Here is a 16,457-nt window from a genome sequence, read left to right as displayed (position 1 = left end):
GCTGGTTTACAAACACATAGAAAGTGCTGGAGTACTTTAGTGAGTGAGGCAGCATCTGTGGAGAACATGGATTATGGATCCATTAGGGCGGCACATTGATAGAGCTGCTGCCTTCTAGTGCCGGAGACCCGGTTTGATCCTGACTATGGGTGCTGTCTGTGTGGAGTTTGTACGTTTTCCCTGTGGCCACGTGAATTTCTCTGGGCTCTCCAGTTTCCTCCCACACTCCAAAGATGTGCAGGATTGTTGGTTACTGGTTGGCGCGGAATGGGTGGGCCAAAGGGCCTGTTTCTGCGCTGTATTTTTAAGTTCTAAAGGTGACGTTTCAAGTTGGGCCACTTCTTCAGACTCAAAAAGGGAACTGACCTGAAACGTCACCTATCCATGTTCTCCAGAGATGCTGCCTGACCCGCTAAGTTATTCCAGTGATCAGATTATCTGTTTTTAGCGGTGGAGAACACAAAGTTCTGGAGTAACTCGGGGTCAGGCAGCATTTCTGGAGAACGTGGATAGTCTGGTCTGAAGGAGAGTCCCAACCCAAAACGTCACCTATTCATGTTTTCCAGTAATTCTGCCTGACCCGCTGAATTAGGCCAGCACTTTGTGTCCTTTTTTATTCAGTAAATGGTGTCTGCTTGAGGGTTGCCACTTTTGTAATCTTTAAGTGCCAGCAAAAGAATCTGCTCATTTAATTTGTGAAACATTCATGATCTTCCCAGATTTGCGTGCTAAATGTTTATAAAATTAATTGCCCCTCTCTTGCCTGACAGAGTCCCGGCGTTGACAGTGAGGAGGAATGGACTCACCTCTCACCAAAAGGAGTTGATCCATCCACAGGGGAACTGCAATCAATGCAACAACTTCACCTGCAAGACCCCGAGGGAGTGGCTTCCTCAAACCAGCAACAAGGCCCAGACTCTTATATCCAGGGACCAACTGGACTGAGAGAGGCAGCTGTGTATCCTCACCTCCCACAAGGTGAGCAGGGGTTTCATCCCCAGTTGTGTTGTTATTCACCTGACTAATTTACTCCTGTTTTAAAGCTATTAACTGTACATAATGTTAAAAACACAATTGCGTTTTGTTAAAATTACATTGACCAAACATTATCACTTGTTGCCATTTGACAGCACAGAAACGGGCCCTTCGGCCCAATTCGTCCATGCTGACCAAGGTGCTCCATCTACACACGTAGACCCATGTCCCTCTAAACCTTACCAATACATGTACCAGTCCAAATGTATTTTATAGTAACTGCCCCCTCTGGCAGCTCGTTCCCCTCATTCTCTGTGTGTGGGAATGAAGGAAAGTTCCCATTAAACCTTGGTGAGGGTGGGGGGGGAAGATAATGTTTGGTCAATGGTGAGGAGGGGGTGTTCTACCCTGTCTGAGCCTCCCATCATTTTATATACTTTTATCAGGTCTCCCCTCAACTTGTGGCGTTCCAGAGAAATCAAACCAACCTCTCCCGATAGCTAATAGGGTTTAAGAATAGAGATTAGTCTCATCTTTGTTATGTAAAATGACCACCACCTGTTTTTTGTTGCATCTGGCCTTTGTCCAACCATCTCTAAATCAAAACCCTCCCTCACTTGTATGCAGACTTCACCCCCCCCCCCCAGTCTGAAGAGTCCCAACCTGAAACGTTACCTATCCACATTTGCCTGTCCTGCTGAATTACTCCAGCACTATGTCTATTTATATATTTGTACTGATACGTCTGTTACTTATTGTATTTTCTTACAGTCAGTCATACAGCACAGAAATGGGTCCAACTTGCCCACACCGACCAAGATGCCCCATCTACCCGAGTCCCACGTGCCTACATATATCCATTAAACCTATCCGATCCATATACCTGAATAAATGTTTTATAAATATTATCTCACTCCTTCTGCCTTTTCATCTCTGGCCGTTGTCCAACCATCACCTGTATCCACCTATCACTTGCCAGACTTTGTCTTACCCCCACCTCTCTTCCAGCTTTCTTTCCCACTATTGTTGTGAAGTGTCCTGAACTGAAACATCACTTTTCCATGTTCTCCAGAGATGCTGCCTGACCTGCTGAGTTACTTCAGCACTTTGAGTCTTTTTGTTTGGTAAATTAGCATCTGCAGTTCCTTGCCTCCATTCCTCCTCAGGTAACGTGCACTCTCTTGCAGATGCGGAGCCGCGGCTGATAGAAGCCCTGTCCCAGATGCTGTCCATGGGGTTCCACGACGAGGAGGGGTGGCTGACGCGGCTGCTGCAGGCCAAGCAGGGTGACATTGGATCGGCGCTGGATGCAATGCAGCCTGCCAAGGGGCCGGCGCGCCAATGAAGCGCCGTGAGGGAGAGCACAGCCACCAGCAGCAGCCTCTATGTAACCCACTGCTGCAATATTCTTCAGCTGCTGCACTCTGTAAATGGGGCCTAACTGCACTCACTGTTGTTAAACCATTCTGCTTTTGAGAAGTTTGGGGCTGAGCAAGGAATCAGCAAACTATTTTAATTCGTAACCTGAGTTGATAAGTCTCACTGAGAGCACGATTAGATTTTCTTTTCTTTAGTTAAGGTCAAAATTATTCCAGATCACCCAAACCCCCTTGTGTAGAAGATATTTACTTTGTTGATTTTGTAGTTTACATAATTTCACTTCATCTACACTATTTCAAAATATGGCCAGTCAAGTCACTTTTCTTGCTGAGAAAGCTGGGACAAATTCAAGAGAATTAACAAACATCACGACCAAATTACTGAAAGCAGCCTTTTGCCATGAAACAACTGCTTGTTTGCCGGTGAAGCACAGGCTCAGTGGAAGCAGTTGCTTGATAACGGGTGGTAAACTCTCATATGGGATGTCTGTTTAGTCTGCATGTCCACTTGTTACTGCACAACAATCACTTTAGAATAAAGCGGGGACCAATTTCTGTTCTGTGTGGAGGAGAGAGTTGATGCTCAAATATTTGTTTTTGTCTGAAGCAAAGAATGGGGAACAGCATGTTAAGAATCACTGAGCTCTTCAGAATGCTGGCAGGGTAAATATAGTTGTGGCTCTGCCCAATAGCAGTCAGGGGAGGGTGACTGTGTGTTCAGGTGCCAAGCTATTGAACAAAGTCTTCCTTTTGTAGAATGATGGGGCTTCCCAAGCATCTTGGAGAACAGAGAAGAATGGGATAAGAATTTCACAGCTTGGGGGTTTTAGCAACTGCAGCTGGCACTAGCATGGGCGAGTAAGAGGGAACATTATAGAACTGGAAGGGGCAAGACCAGGGGTGGTGTGAATTACAGTTTAGAGGCCAGGCACATCAGTGCAGCCCCATCACACTCGGGGCGGCTTGTCTGCACTCTCGGGGAGATGGTATTGGCTCTTCTCAGCTTAGGTGGCCTGAAACTACTTGAATTACTTTCCTTCTCTCCCACCAACCTCCTGTCATAGTTCCTCTCCTGCTCAGCCCTAGTAGGATTCTGTTTTAAAATTAATTCAGCAATTGAACCTTTGTATTTGTTACTCTATTACTAGCAATAAAAAAATGCATTTGAAAAAGCAAAATGGTGGAAAATTACTGAGTACACACACACAACAAAGTGAAAATATGGCATTTTTCACACAGGAAAACTCCAAGCGAGTATCAGTCAGTACTTAAACACTGAAAAGTACAGCACAGGAACAGGCCCTTCACACTACATTAGCTATGCCGAACATGACGGCAAATTAAACCCCGCAATCCCACCTCCAGGGAATTTCTTCTGGGCTTTTACACTGCAATGGACCAGCGTTAGTGAAGCCAACTGGCCCAGAGAACATGATCTCAAGTGTAGAAGACTTCAAAATCTCAGTAGGCGACCAACAATAACTACTGCTAATCCTGATGGTTTAATACTTTAATGAGGTCAGAAATATGAACAGATTTATATACTTTTTGAATATGATGCAAAGCAAAGTGAAAAACATTAAAGAAAGTGAAACATGCCAAAATCTGACAACCTGCAGGATTGTTTCAACACGAAGCGGCTCTAGAAACTTCCTGTCCCACCCATAGTTTTACCTTTTTTTTGTAAAATCATTTCAGATTCACCTCAACACTGCAGTGTCATGGAGGATTGAGAGTAAGTTTGTGAAATGCATGCCTAGCCACACAGTACAACAGTAGAAACAAAAAACAGCAGATGCTGGATAATACAAAAAAGGACACAAAAGTGTGGAGTAACTCAGTGGGTCACAGGGCGTCTCTGGAGAACATGGATAGTTGACATTTCTGGTCCCGACCCAAAATATCACCTATCCAATGGGGTACTCACCCTAACCCTTTAAAATCCTCCAAGAAAATAAAATCACAAATCGAAGTCCTCATCTGTCTGAAACAGTGACACAAAGGGACAGGGTTGCTTGGAGGTTAATCCAGGAGCTGATTGTGGTGACTCTGCGGCCGATCGTTGATGGGGAGCAGACACCAGCGGGGACAAGGAGGTCCCTGAGCTGAGGGAGCTTGAAACTCTGGCAGCACGATAAACAGATACAGTGGATGCCAGTTGTGCCTGGCAGTCCTTCCCTGCCCCACCAGCGTTGATGCTCACTCCTGTACAGTCACAAAGTCTAGATAAATCCATCACCTCACTGGTTCCTTCCACGTGTTCCACAGTGGCTGCTGTCACTGGCTGAGTCTCTATCTTCGCAGCTGTTTGTGTTGTGGGCGACAGGCTTGGCTCAGGATCAGCGGTCCGCAGCACACTGGCAGGAGCAGCAGAAACAGCCTCATCATCTTCATCTGCCAGGGGAAGGGGGAGGCGAGCGGTGGCAGAGTGCTGCTCACAGCTGACAGCCGCGTTGCTGAGAGGGAGGAACTTATCCCACTTCGAGGCTTCTGTCCGTTTGGTCAACAAATCTTCATTACTTTGGCCTTTGTCAGCCAACTGGATTGCCGAGTTGGACCGGTGTAAATTATCCCTCTCCTCTCCAGTATCGGAGCTCCATTTGCTGCCTTCAATCATTGAGGAATTCATGTGCTTCTGAAACACAGATTAATACCTGCATAGGAAGGAACTGCAGATGCTGGTTTACACCGAAGATAGACACAAAATACTGGAGTAACTCAGCAGGACAGGCAGCATCTCTGGATAGAAGGAATGGGTGATGTTCATACTGAAGAAGGGTGTCGACCCAAAACGTCACCCATTCCTTCTATCCAGAGATGCTGCCTGCCCCGCTGAGTTACTCTGCATTTTATGTCTATCTTCGAGTTGATACCTGCATAAAGTTATTCAAACAGTAAAGCACTCAGGTCAATGACAATAAAGCTGCCTGAGCTCACTGTAGTCGGTTTCTTCAGACAAACAGTCCCAAAGCTCAGCCCTAATTCAAGGAGTCGTACAGCACAAAAACAGGTCCTTCGGCCCAACTCGTCCATGTCAACTAAGATGCCTCGGGTCGCTAGTCCCAAGTGCCTGGATGTGGCTCATACCCCCCTAATCCTTTTCTATCCATCTATCTGTCCAAGTGTCTTTTAAATGGTGGGGCAGCAATATGGATATTGATCTCTCTCATTTCAGGTAACCCCTACATTTCCTCTCTCTGCCACTCCCCACCCTAGTCGTCCTGCTGGTTCCACTGTTCACATCCTATGATCACCTCCTCCACAGCCAACAATGAACCATGGTGGACTCCACCTTTCTTTGGTCATCGGTGCTGACTCTGATTTCTGAACCTTTTCATACCTCTTGTTTCCCTCTCCCCTGAATCTCAGTCTAAAGAAGGGGCTCGAGCCAAAACCTCGCCTATTGCTCTTCTACAGAGCTGCTGCCTGACCCATTGAGTTCCTCCAGCATTTTGTGTCTATCTTCACAAGTGTTAGAACCAGGGACAGAGGTGACACATTTTGCCCTTGCACTGGCTTCATATTTCAATAAATCGTAGCCGGTCTATAACCTCAGCTGCACATTCCTGAACGTAGCAACGATTCCCTTAACACTAAACACAGGAACAGACCCTTCGCCCATAATGTCCATGCCAAAGACACTTGGATGGTTTCATGGATCGGAAAGATTTAGAGGGATATGTGAAATGCAGGCAAATGGGACAAGCCGGGATGAGGCATCTTGGTCAGCCTGCACGAGCTGGGCCGAAGGGCCTGTTTCCATGGCTGTATGACGTTATAATAAAATGGGATTTTGAGTAGAATTAGAGTGAATGATTAGTGGAAGGAGAGTTTGAACGAAGGGCCTGATTCCCTGCTCTATTGCTCTGTGAGTCGATGCCTGGGGGATTATCACCTTTAAGCCCGCCGTGTACCACAGGCTGAGTCGTGGCGGGAGGGGTCTGTGGCATTTTAGTTTTTAGTGTTTTCGTTTTAGAGATACAGCGTGGAAACAGGCCCTTCGGCCCACCGAGTCCGTGCCAACCATCGATCACCCCATTCACACTAGTTCTATCCTACACACTAGGGACAATTTACAGAAGCCAATTAACCTACACATTTGCTTGTCTTTGGGATGTGGGAGGAAACCGGAGCACCCGGAAAAAAGCCACATGGTCACAGGGAGAACGTGCAAACTCTGCACAGACAGCAGCCGAGGTCAGGATGAAACACTGGCGCTGTGTGGCAGCAACTCTACCGTTGTGCCACTGTGCTGCCCCTGCTGCATTTGAAGACAGATAAATTCTCGCCAGGTACTGTACCTTTTTCATTCCAGCAGTCTCCTTTGCATTGATATCAGTACGATCTCCATATGGACGCAGTTTCTCAGAGTCAAAGTGCGATCCTCTTTTACGTTTACTAAGAATGGAAAAGATAAAGATTTCCAATACAGACGGCTTTCGTTTTCTTCAAAAGTTATGAAATAAAGCAACACTTCAGTAACTCGCTTCCCAGGAACCAGTGAATTACCCACATTCAGTCTTCTCTTGACATTAATAAGCTCCTCAATAGAACATAGAACAGTACAGCGCAAGAACAAGCCCTTCAGCCCGCAATGTCTGTGCCGAATACAATGTTACGATAAACTGATCTCCTCTGCTTGCACGTGGTCCATATCCCACCATTCCCTGCATCTCCATGTGCCTATCTAAAAGCCTCTTAAACACCACTATCATATCTGCCACCACCACCATCCCTGGCAGCGCAATCTGTAAAAAAAATTGCCCTACACGTCTCCTTTAAACTTTACCCCTCTACCTTAAAGCTGTGCCCTCTAATCCTGGGAAAGGGATTTCTACTCTATCTATGTTTAATATTAGGCTTTCTAATTTGCTCTTAACTAATTGCTTTATTCAGGGCAGCGAGTCAATATCTGCAGCATCTTCACCACATCATGGTCAAAGAGTAAGATTGCCTGACCCACAGCAGATGATCTCAGATAGTCATAATGCAGCTTCATAGTACTTTGGTTAGACTGCATTTTGGGTACTGTGTGCAGTTCTGGTCGCTCCATTACAGGAAGGCTTTAAAGGAAGTGCAGAGGAGGTTTGCCTGAATGATAGACATAAATGCTGGAGTAACTCAGCAGGTCAGGCAGAATCTGTGAAGAAAAAGAACAGGTGATGTTTCGGGTTGGAACCCTTCTTCTGATTATTCAAAATGATGCATAGATTAAGAGGTACTAGCTGTAGGGAGAGGTTGGACAGACTTGGAATGTTTTCCCCAGATCACTTGAAATTGGGGGGAGACCTAATCGAGTATATAAAATCATGAGAGGCATAGATAGGGTAGACAGTCATAACCCCTTTCCCAGGATGGAAATGTCAAAGACTGGAGGGCATAGCTTTGCGTTGAAAGGAGCAAAGTTTAAAGGAGATATGCGGGACAAGTTTTTTTTACAGTGCCTGGAATGTGCTGCCAGGGGTGTTGGTGGAAGCTTTTGGATGGGCACATGGATATACAGGGAATGGAAGGATATGATCATGTGCAGGCAGATAAGAGTTGGTCCTTCCTACAATTTTAGGCTGTGCATGCCATACGCAAGAAGAAGAGTTGGTCCTGGCATCATATTGGGCACAGACATTGTAGGCTGATGGGCCTGTCCCTGTGCATTGTTCTACGTAATGCCCTTTGCGAATACAACTAGTTTCAGCTCTGACCTTCGACCTCTGCCAGCATTCTTCATGTCTGTCTGGAACCGTTGCCTGTCAGTGTACACAATCTCGTCATCTCCTCCTCCTCCTCCTCCTTCTTTTGTTTCTTCTACCAGCTTCTGGTCCAGATAAACGTTCCAACGACTAGCTGCGTGGCTCTGTATCCATCAGGAAGCAATTTATAAAGTATACAGTTAGAACGGTGTTATGAAATGAGGTTCAATGAATTCAATGATACTTTATTACAAATATTTTCACTTTAAAGCACAATTTTAACAATCGCTGGCTGTAACCAATTTCATTTCAAAAAGCCACTACTCTGTCATTGTTGTTAATTAACTGGTTGTTAATTAAAAATAGTAGCTATTCAGTATTCAGTATTCCAACAACAGCAGTGCCGACACAGTGGAGCAGCGGTAGAGCTGCTGCATCACAGCGCCAGTGACCCGGGTTCTATCCTGACCTCGGGCACTATCTGTATGAAGTTTGCATGTTCTCCATGTGATCGCGTAGGTTTCCTCCGGGTGCTCCAGTTTCTTCCCACATTTCAAAGCTGTGCTGGTTTGTAGGTTAATTGGCCCTCTGTAAATTGCTCCAGCTCGGCTCTGCCTGTCCCGGCGGGGCGCTGGCAGCGACGGCCCAGGCCCGCAGGAAAAGAAGCACCGACCCCAGCTCAACCCCGCCCGTCCCGCCGGCAGGACAGGCAGAGTCGAGCTGGGGCTGGCGCCTCCCCTCCGCACTGCCTACCAGCCTGGGCCGACATTCCCGTCCACGGACTTCTGGATAGAAGACCTTCCTTCAGACTTCCTAGACAGTTGCGCCGTGGTTGGGATAGATGGGAGCGGGGATTTCCACGTGCGCAAGAAACAAATGACCTATAGTTTCCGTTGTGTGAACTGAGTGTTAACGTCCTCATCGTACACCGCTGTTTTGTGAGAGTGGTTGGATCCCAGCTTTAGCTCAACCAACATCGGTCACATTATCCGGACAGGGGAATCAGGAGCTGAAGTGAGGCATCGGCGATCCTCTGGAATCCTAGTTGGCCGCCGCCAAGCAGCGGGGTCAAGGAGGCAGCGCCCAACCCGGGGAGTAGAGGTGTCAGTTCTTCCAGCGGCGAGCGGAGAGGCACCAGCTACCGCAGCCACCTCACCTGTCGGGCGCTGACTCCTCGATCCCGGGATCCAACCACTCTCACAAAACGCCGGAGTACGACGAGGACGGCAAGAACACTCAGTTCACTCAATGCAAACGTTAGGTCATTTGTTCCTTGCGCCCATGGAAATCTCCAGCGTGGTCGAGACGAGAGGGTTCTGAAGTTGGATTATCTTGAACGAGGACATTTTCTCGACTCTCAAAGAAGCAACGAGCCATGGCTTTACCTGTGGTGGTCTCTCTAACTGAAACCTCTCTACCCTCACCTCTCACTGTCTCTCCCTGTCTCCCACTCGCATCTACCCCCTCTCTCTCTCGCTGTTACAACCCGCTCTCCCCCGCTACCAGGCACCCCGTTCGCTTTTTTAAATTCTCGAATGACCTTTAAAAAATCCCATGATTCCTTGCGTTTTTCGGAATACCGAACTGGCTTAGTTAGGCTCTCCAACCAGAGGAAATAGTTTCTCAGTCTACCTTATCTGTTCCCCTTAACTTCTTGAAATATTTCACCAACTCACCCATTAACTTACACCTTTTAAGTTCCATTCCAAGCAGAATCATCTCACACATTTCTACATTGGTGTTCAGGCATCATCCCAGTAAATATGTCTGCACACAATTCAAGGGGAATACATCATTCCTAAAGTATGCCTTTTATTTCAGCCAATATTAAAAGCACTGTAAACCCAACATTAAGCCATGGTGATCTGATACAAAACCCAAACACCCAAATTGACGAACAGTTGATATGTTCATGTGAAATAAAAACAGTAAATGTTGAAAATGCTGAGAAATGGCCAGAATATCTGGCATCTTTGCCTTTTGCTATTGGTAGTGGTTTATAATTGTCACATGTACCAATACTCAGTGTGTAGGAGAGATCTGCAGATGCTGGTTTATACCAAAGATAGACACAAAATGCTGGAATAATTCAGCAGGTCAGGCAGCATCGATGGAGTAAAGGAATATGTTATGTTTCGGGTCGTCACCTGGTCCTTTTCTCCAGGGATGCTGCCTGACCCACTGAGTTACTCCAGCACTTTGTGTATGAACATTGAATTCTCTAATTCTTCAGACTGAAGGGTTCCGACCCAAAACGTCACCTATTCCATTTCTCCTGCGATGCTGCCTGACCCGCTGTGTTACTCCAGCATTTTGTCTCTACTAAGACTAAGTTATTGTATGCTAACTAATACATACAAATGCATACAAACAAGCCATACACAAGTATGGTGGAGAGTAGAGAAAAATACCAGTGTACAGAATATAATTTTCAGCGTAATAGCGTTACAGTTCCAGAGAAAGAACCAAATGTCCGCAATGAGGTAGGTTGGAATATCAGAATGGTATCCTAGCTTATGAAGAACCATTTTCTATCACACACCGATGAGCAATTGACTTAACTTTTCAGTTCTTCTTACCTGTCCACTCTCCGCACTAACTGTTTGAGGTTGGCAATCCTGGCTGGAATCTGCTCCTTCCTCAGTGGGCCTTATCAAAAACACAGTACCCACATTATAAACATATAGATAAAGTAAATGAACATATTAAGCCAAACCTGGGAAAGCTGTGTGTGAGAATTCCCAGAATCTGATCTTGGCAGAAGGTTCATACAGATTCAATGGAACTTATTAATGCTTAAATGCAACTAATTATTACTGATCTTGAAATAATGGAGTTCTTTTTGCATTTTTGGCTCAATACCAAGCCAATCCACCTCAATCACGGGGGGAGTAGATAGGGTGAATACGCAGGGTTTATCCCAGGGTAGGGGAATCAAACACTAGATTATATAGGCTTAAGGTGAGATGGGAAAGCTTTAATAGGAACCCGAGTGAAATCGCATAGAACTGGTGTGAAAAGGTGATCGATGGTTGGCGTGGACTTGATGGACTGATGAACTTCCATGTGTTACATTAAGTAAACTTGTTTTCTCTGAAACGCCAGTTTGCAGGGAGACCTGATAGAAGTACCTGTATATAAAATTATGCGAGGCATAGAAAGATTAGACAATCAGAACCCTTATCCTAGGGTGGAAATATCAAATACCAGAAGGCATAGCTTTTTGGTGAGAGGGGAAAAGTTTAAAAGAGATGTGCAGGGCAAGTTGTTTTTACACAGAGGGTGGTGGGTACCTGGGAGGCAGATATGATAGTGGCATTTGAAGCTTCTAGATAAATACATGGGAATGAAGGGATATGGATAATGTGCAGGTAGGTAAGGGTTGGTCTTGGCATCATGTTCAGCACAGACATTGTGGGCTGAAGGGCTGGTTCTTGTGCTGTACTGTTCTATGTTCTATGCAAACTAAACTCATGGAAAAGAATGAGGTTACCAGGTTGTGGCTTCCATCTCCTGCATCTTCAGTCCTTGCAGCATGTTTAGTCTCTGTACATGTTTTCTGCAATCAGCCCCCGAGCCCTGGCCATACACCTGACAAACCATTAAGCACAGGGGATGGGATCAGAGGAAGAAAACCTGTAACCTGAACAACCTTAGAATATCCCAACGCATAATAGTCATAGTCATACAGGGCAGAAGCAGGGCCTTCGGCCACACTTGCCCACACACTACCAACATACCCCATCTGCACTAGTCCCACCTGTCACAGTGCAATAAAACATTTTTAACGTGGAATGCAGCTAATTTGTGTATAGCTAGCTCATTTGAGGCTGATATAATATTCCAGGAAATCAGGGAGAACCCTGTTCCTCTATAATCAAGCCAAAGGATCTTTTACATCTTACTGAATGGGTAGACGGGGTACTAACAGATTAGTTTACATAGACTCAAGGAAGCACAGATGCCAGAATCTAAGCTGGAACACAAAGTGCTGGAGTAACTCAGCAGGTTAGGCAGCATGTCAGACATGGATAGGTGACAATTCAGATCAGGATCCTTCTTCAGACGCTCCGGCCCTGACACGAAACGTCACCTAGCAATATTCTCCAGAGACGCTGCCTGACCCGTTGAGTTACTCCAGCACTGTGCTCCAGCTTAGATTACATATTCATGGCTCTGACCTGGGACTTTAACCCATGACTTTCTGACTCAAGAGGTGAGATTGTCATCCAAGAATTGATGGTTATATATCTGTCAAGCAATGCCTGCGCTTCAACTGATTTACAGTCTGTGGATCCCACAACGAAAGACTGGGACAGTACGTCAATGACTAATTACTGCAATGACCAGAGATTTACTTTTTCTTTCCTTTGCACCAATTAACAGGCTGAATGGAGAAATACCAAAGGATAATTATTCTCAGACTGAATTGTGCATTTGTTTCCTCTATCTTTAGTTTAGTTTAAAGATGCAGTGTGGAAACAAGCTCTTCGGCCCACCGAGTCCACGCTGACCAATGATCACCCGTACACTAGTTCTATCCAACACACTAGAGACAATTTACAGAAGCTAATTAACCTACAAACCTGTACGTCTTTGGGGTGTGTGAGGAAACCCAAGCAGTCGCAGGGAGAATGTGCAAACTCCATACAGGCAGCAACCGTAGTCAGGAGCTGGTGCTGTAAGGTAGTAACTCTACCACTGCCTCATTGTGCCGCCCTTTGTAAGGGCCAGAAAGGCGTGGGAGATTGCAACCTTCACGTGGTCCGCCCTGTTTCAACGAATGCAATCAACCCGGCGTGAACAATCAAATAAGATCAAATAGAACAAGTTGTCCTACAACTTTGGCTGTGCACGCCATACCAAGAAGAAGGGCCAGAAAGTCCTTACTTCAGGCTGTGACCCAATGCCACTATCTCAACATCCTCACCTTCAGCATTGACTGTTTCTCTGCGCATAGTTTGCAGTTCCACTTCTTGCTCTTTTTAACCTAAAATAAATAAGACTAATTAAGTTTCATGAAAATGCAGATTAATGCAGCTGGTAGAGCCACTGGCTCACAGCGCCAGAGACCCGGGTTTGATCCTGACCTTGGGTGCTGTCTGTGTGCCGTTTGCACATTCACTGTGTGATGGTGTGGATTTCATCCAGGTGCTCCGGTTTCCTCGCCCTTCCCAAAGATGTATGGATTTGTAGGTTATTGGCCCTAGTGTGTCGAGAGTGAATGAGACAGTGGAATAACATAGAACTAGTGTGAACAGGTTGGCGTGGACTCAGTGGGATGAAGGGCCTGTTTCTGTGCTGTATCTCTAAACTAAACTAAAATCTGGAAATGCAATGGAAACTGATTCAAAAGGAGTTTTCAAAACGAAACTGGATAACTTGTAAAAGAAAATGTTGCTGAGTCAAGGAGTAGACACGAGGATCTGCAGATGCTTTAGAAAGGAGACAAGGAGGAATTTTTTGTCAGAGTTTGGTGAATCTGTGGATTTCATTGCCACAGACGGCGGTGGAGGCCAAGTCATTGGGTATTTTTAAGGCAGAGATTTACAGGTTCTTGATTAGTACGGGTGTTAAGGGTTATGGGGAGAAGGAAGGAGTATGGGGTTGAGAGGGAAAGATGAATCAGCCATGATTGAATGTGTAGGAAAGAACTGCAGATGCTGGTTTAAATTGAAGGTAGACACAAAATGCTGGAGTAACTCAGTGGGACAGGCAGCATCTCTGGAGAGAAGGAATGGGTGATGTTTTCGGTCGTGTTCCTTCTTCAGTCTGAAACTTGTAAAGTCTGAAGTTAGTGTACCGTCGAAATACTGAAGGTACTATCCTGAATGAAGGTAGACCAATCTTCTGGACTTGATCCGATATATCCGGGGACATTGCGGAAAACCAGAGAGGAAATTGCGGGAGCCCTGGTTGAAATTTACGCGTCGTCCTTAAATACAGAATAGGTGCGGGAAGACTGGAGGTTGGCAAATGTTGTGCCTCTTTTCAAGAAGGGCTGCAGGGAAAATGCTGGGAACTATAGGCCGGTGAGCTTAACATCTGTAGTTGGAAAGTTACTGAAGAGTATTCTGAGGGATAGGTTATCGAGGCATCTGGACGGGCAAGGACTGATTAGGGATAGTCAGCACGGTTTTGTACGTGGGAGGTCGAGTCTCACAAATCTGATTGAGTTTTTTAAAAGGTCGATGAGGGTAGAGCTGTAGATGTTGTGTACATGGACATCAGTAAGGCATTTGACAAGGTTCCGCATGGTAGGCTGCTCTGGAAAGTTAGATCGCATGGGATCCAAGGAAAGATTGCTGAATGGATAGCAAATTGGCTTCATGGAAGGAAGCAGAGAGTGATGGTGGAAGATAGTTTTTCAGACTGGAGGCCTGTGACTCATGGTGTGCCTCGGGGTTCAGTGCTGGGCCAGTTACTGTTTGTCATCTACATCAATGATTTGGATGAGAACATACAGGGCAAGATTAACAAGTTTGCTGATGATACAAAAGTGGGTGTTTTTGCAGATAGTGAAGATGGTTGGGAAAGATTGCAGCAGGATCTGGACCAATTGGCCAGTTGGGCTGAAGAATGGTTGGTGGAATGTTATACAGAGAAGTATGAGTTGTTGTATTTTTGGACGTCTAACAAGGGCAGGACCTAAACAGTGAATGGTAGGCATCTGGGGAGTGTTGTAGAGCAGAGGGACCTAGGAGTACAGGTGCATGGTTCCTTGTAGGTCGAGTCACATGTAGATAAGGTAGTCAAAAAGGCTTTTGGCACATTGTCCTTCATCAGTCAGAGTATAGAGTATAGAAGTTGGGAGGTCATGTTGCAGTTGTATAAGACGTAGGCGAGACCACATTTAGAATATTGTGTTCAGTTCTGGGCACCATGTTACAGGAAAGATATTGTCAATCTTGAAATGGTTCAGAGGTTTATGAGGATGTTGCCAGGACTAGAGGGTGTGAGTTATAGGGAGAGGTTGAGTAGGCTGGGTCTCTATTCCTTGGAGCGCTGGAGGATGAGGGGGTCCTTTAATAGGAATCTGAGGGGTAACGTTTTCACACAATGGGTGGTGGGTGTATGGAACAAGCTGCCAGATGAGGTAGTTGAGGCTGGGACTATCCCAACATTTAAGAAACGGTTAGACAGGTACATGGATAGGAAAGTTTTGGAGGAATATGGACCAAGCGCAGGCAGGTGGGACTAGAGTAGCTGGGACATGTTGGCCGGTGTGGGCAAGTTGAGCCTGTTTCCACTCTATGACTATCTAATGGTCTCGACCCGAAACGTCACCCATTCCCTCTCTCTAGAGATGCTACCACTGAGTTACTCCAGCATTTAATGTCTAGCCATGATTGAATGGTAGAGTAGACTCGACGGGCCGAATGGCCCAATTCTGTTCCTATGACTTGTGGACCCCAGACCTCAGGGACTCGAAACACTGACCCCCAGGACATTAAAGCCGAGCCCCCGCCGTCCCCTGCGCTGGGCTCCCGCCGCTCTTCACCTGCTGGACCTGGAAGGTGGTGCAAAAGCAACACCTCAGCGCCTGGAACTGCTGCGCCATGGCCTGGGCCTGGGGTCTCAGGCTCCACACGTCTCCACCAAAGATACTGGAGCAGCGGCCACCCACTAACTGGCAGCTCGCAGGCGCACAATCAGGCGGTCGGTCGGCAGCGCCACCAAACGGCGGGGATGGCCACACGCACCACCGTCCCCGAGCGCTACCTGTCGGTGGGAGGTCGGAGCCGTCGCCTTGCCGGCGGGAGCATGCGCATTACTCGGACAATCCGTAGCACCACCTAATGGTGGGGATGGCCACACGCACCAGCCCGGCAGAGCGCCATCATCTTTGGTCGCAGTGAGGTTCTATCCAAAGATCTTGCTCTAAGATCTTTGGTTCTATCCAATTCCCACTGCAGCGGGGCGGCGGTGCAGCAGGTCGAACCGCTGTCTCACAGCATCCAGAGACCCGGGGTCGATCCTGACCGAGGGAGCTGTCTGTGTGGCGTTTGCACGTTCTCCGTGACCGCGTCCGTTTCTTCTCACATGCCAAAGACGTGCGGGTTTGTTGGTAAATTGGCTGCTGTCAATTGCTCCTTGTGTGTGAGGAGTGGATGAAAAGGTGGGACAACGACTAGTGTGAATGGGTAGTAAGGCATAGGAGCCTGTAAAAGGTACGTCCATTTAGTTCTTCCCAACAACCACAACGCTATTGAATACTACGAACTTCAACTAAACTCCAAACCAAAGATGTTTTGCACTGTATTGAGTTTATTATTTATTTTGTTTATTACATTATCTACTGAGTACTATGTTTACAAACCTGTTGTGTTGCATTGTCCGTTTTGGTACATATGACAATTAAAGACGACGATGGTCAGTGCGGACTCAGGAGGACGAAGGGCCTGTTTCCGTACTA

At 46.5% G+C, this 16,457-nt stretch overlaps 2 protein-coding genes across 5 annotated transcripts in view; one reads left to right on the top strand and one right to left on the bottom strand.

Moving 5' to 3' along the window:
* Window positions 1-3,532, top strand: part of sqstm1 (sequestosome 1) — a 49,033-nt gene extending 45,501 nt beyond the window's left edge. For all 3 annotated transcript variants that reach the window (XM_033029721.1, XM_033029722.1, XM_033029720.1), the window contains 2 exons: window positions 771-978; window positions 2,163-3,532. In XM_033029721.1, the coding sequence (XP_032885612.1) occupies window positions 771-978; window positions 2,163-2,320 (366 nt within the window). In that variant the 3' untranslated portion in view covers window positions 2,321-3,532. The remainder of the gene's footprint in view (window positions 1-770; window positions 979-2,162) is intronic.
* A 317-nt stretch (window positions 3,533-3,849) lies between these two features.
* On the bottom strand, window positions 3,850-15,720 carry LOC116978527 (MRN complex interacting protein). Of its 2 annotated transcripts, XM_033029723.1 has the most exons (7): window positions 15,543-15,720; window positions 12,972-13,031; window positions 11,535-11,632; window positions 10,621-10,690; window positions 8,054-8,205; window positions 6,656-6,752; window positions 3,850-4,989 (listed from the first exon to the last, which is right to left on the bottom strand). In XM_033029723.1, exons 1-7 carry the CDS (start codon window positions 15,600-15,602, stop codon window positions 4,315-4,317), a joined length of 1,212 nt encoding a protein of 403 aa, XP_032885614.1. In that variant the 5' UTR covers window positions 15,603-15,720; the 3' UTR covers window positions 3,850-4,314. The 2 variants fall into 2 exon arrangements, with proteins under 2 accessions (XP_032885614.1, XP_032885616.1); XM_033029725.1 differs by lacking the exon at window positions 12,972-13,031 and having other exon boundaries at window positions 3,988-4,989; window positions 15,543-15,655.
* Window positions 15,721-16,457: the final 737 nt, after the last annotated feature.

Source organism: Amblyraja radiata, chromosome 11 (assembly GCF_010909765.2).
Source record: "Amblyraja radiata isolate CabotCenter1 chromosome 11, sAmbRad1.1.pri, whole genome shotgun sequence".
Lineage (NCBI taxonomy): Eukaryota > Metazoa > Chordata > Chondrichthyes > Rajiformes > Rajidae > Amblyraja > Amblyraja radiata.
The sequence above is the reverse complement of the archived record's forward strand: the minus strand, read 5'-3'. Positions and strand labels throughout refer to the sequence as shown.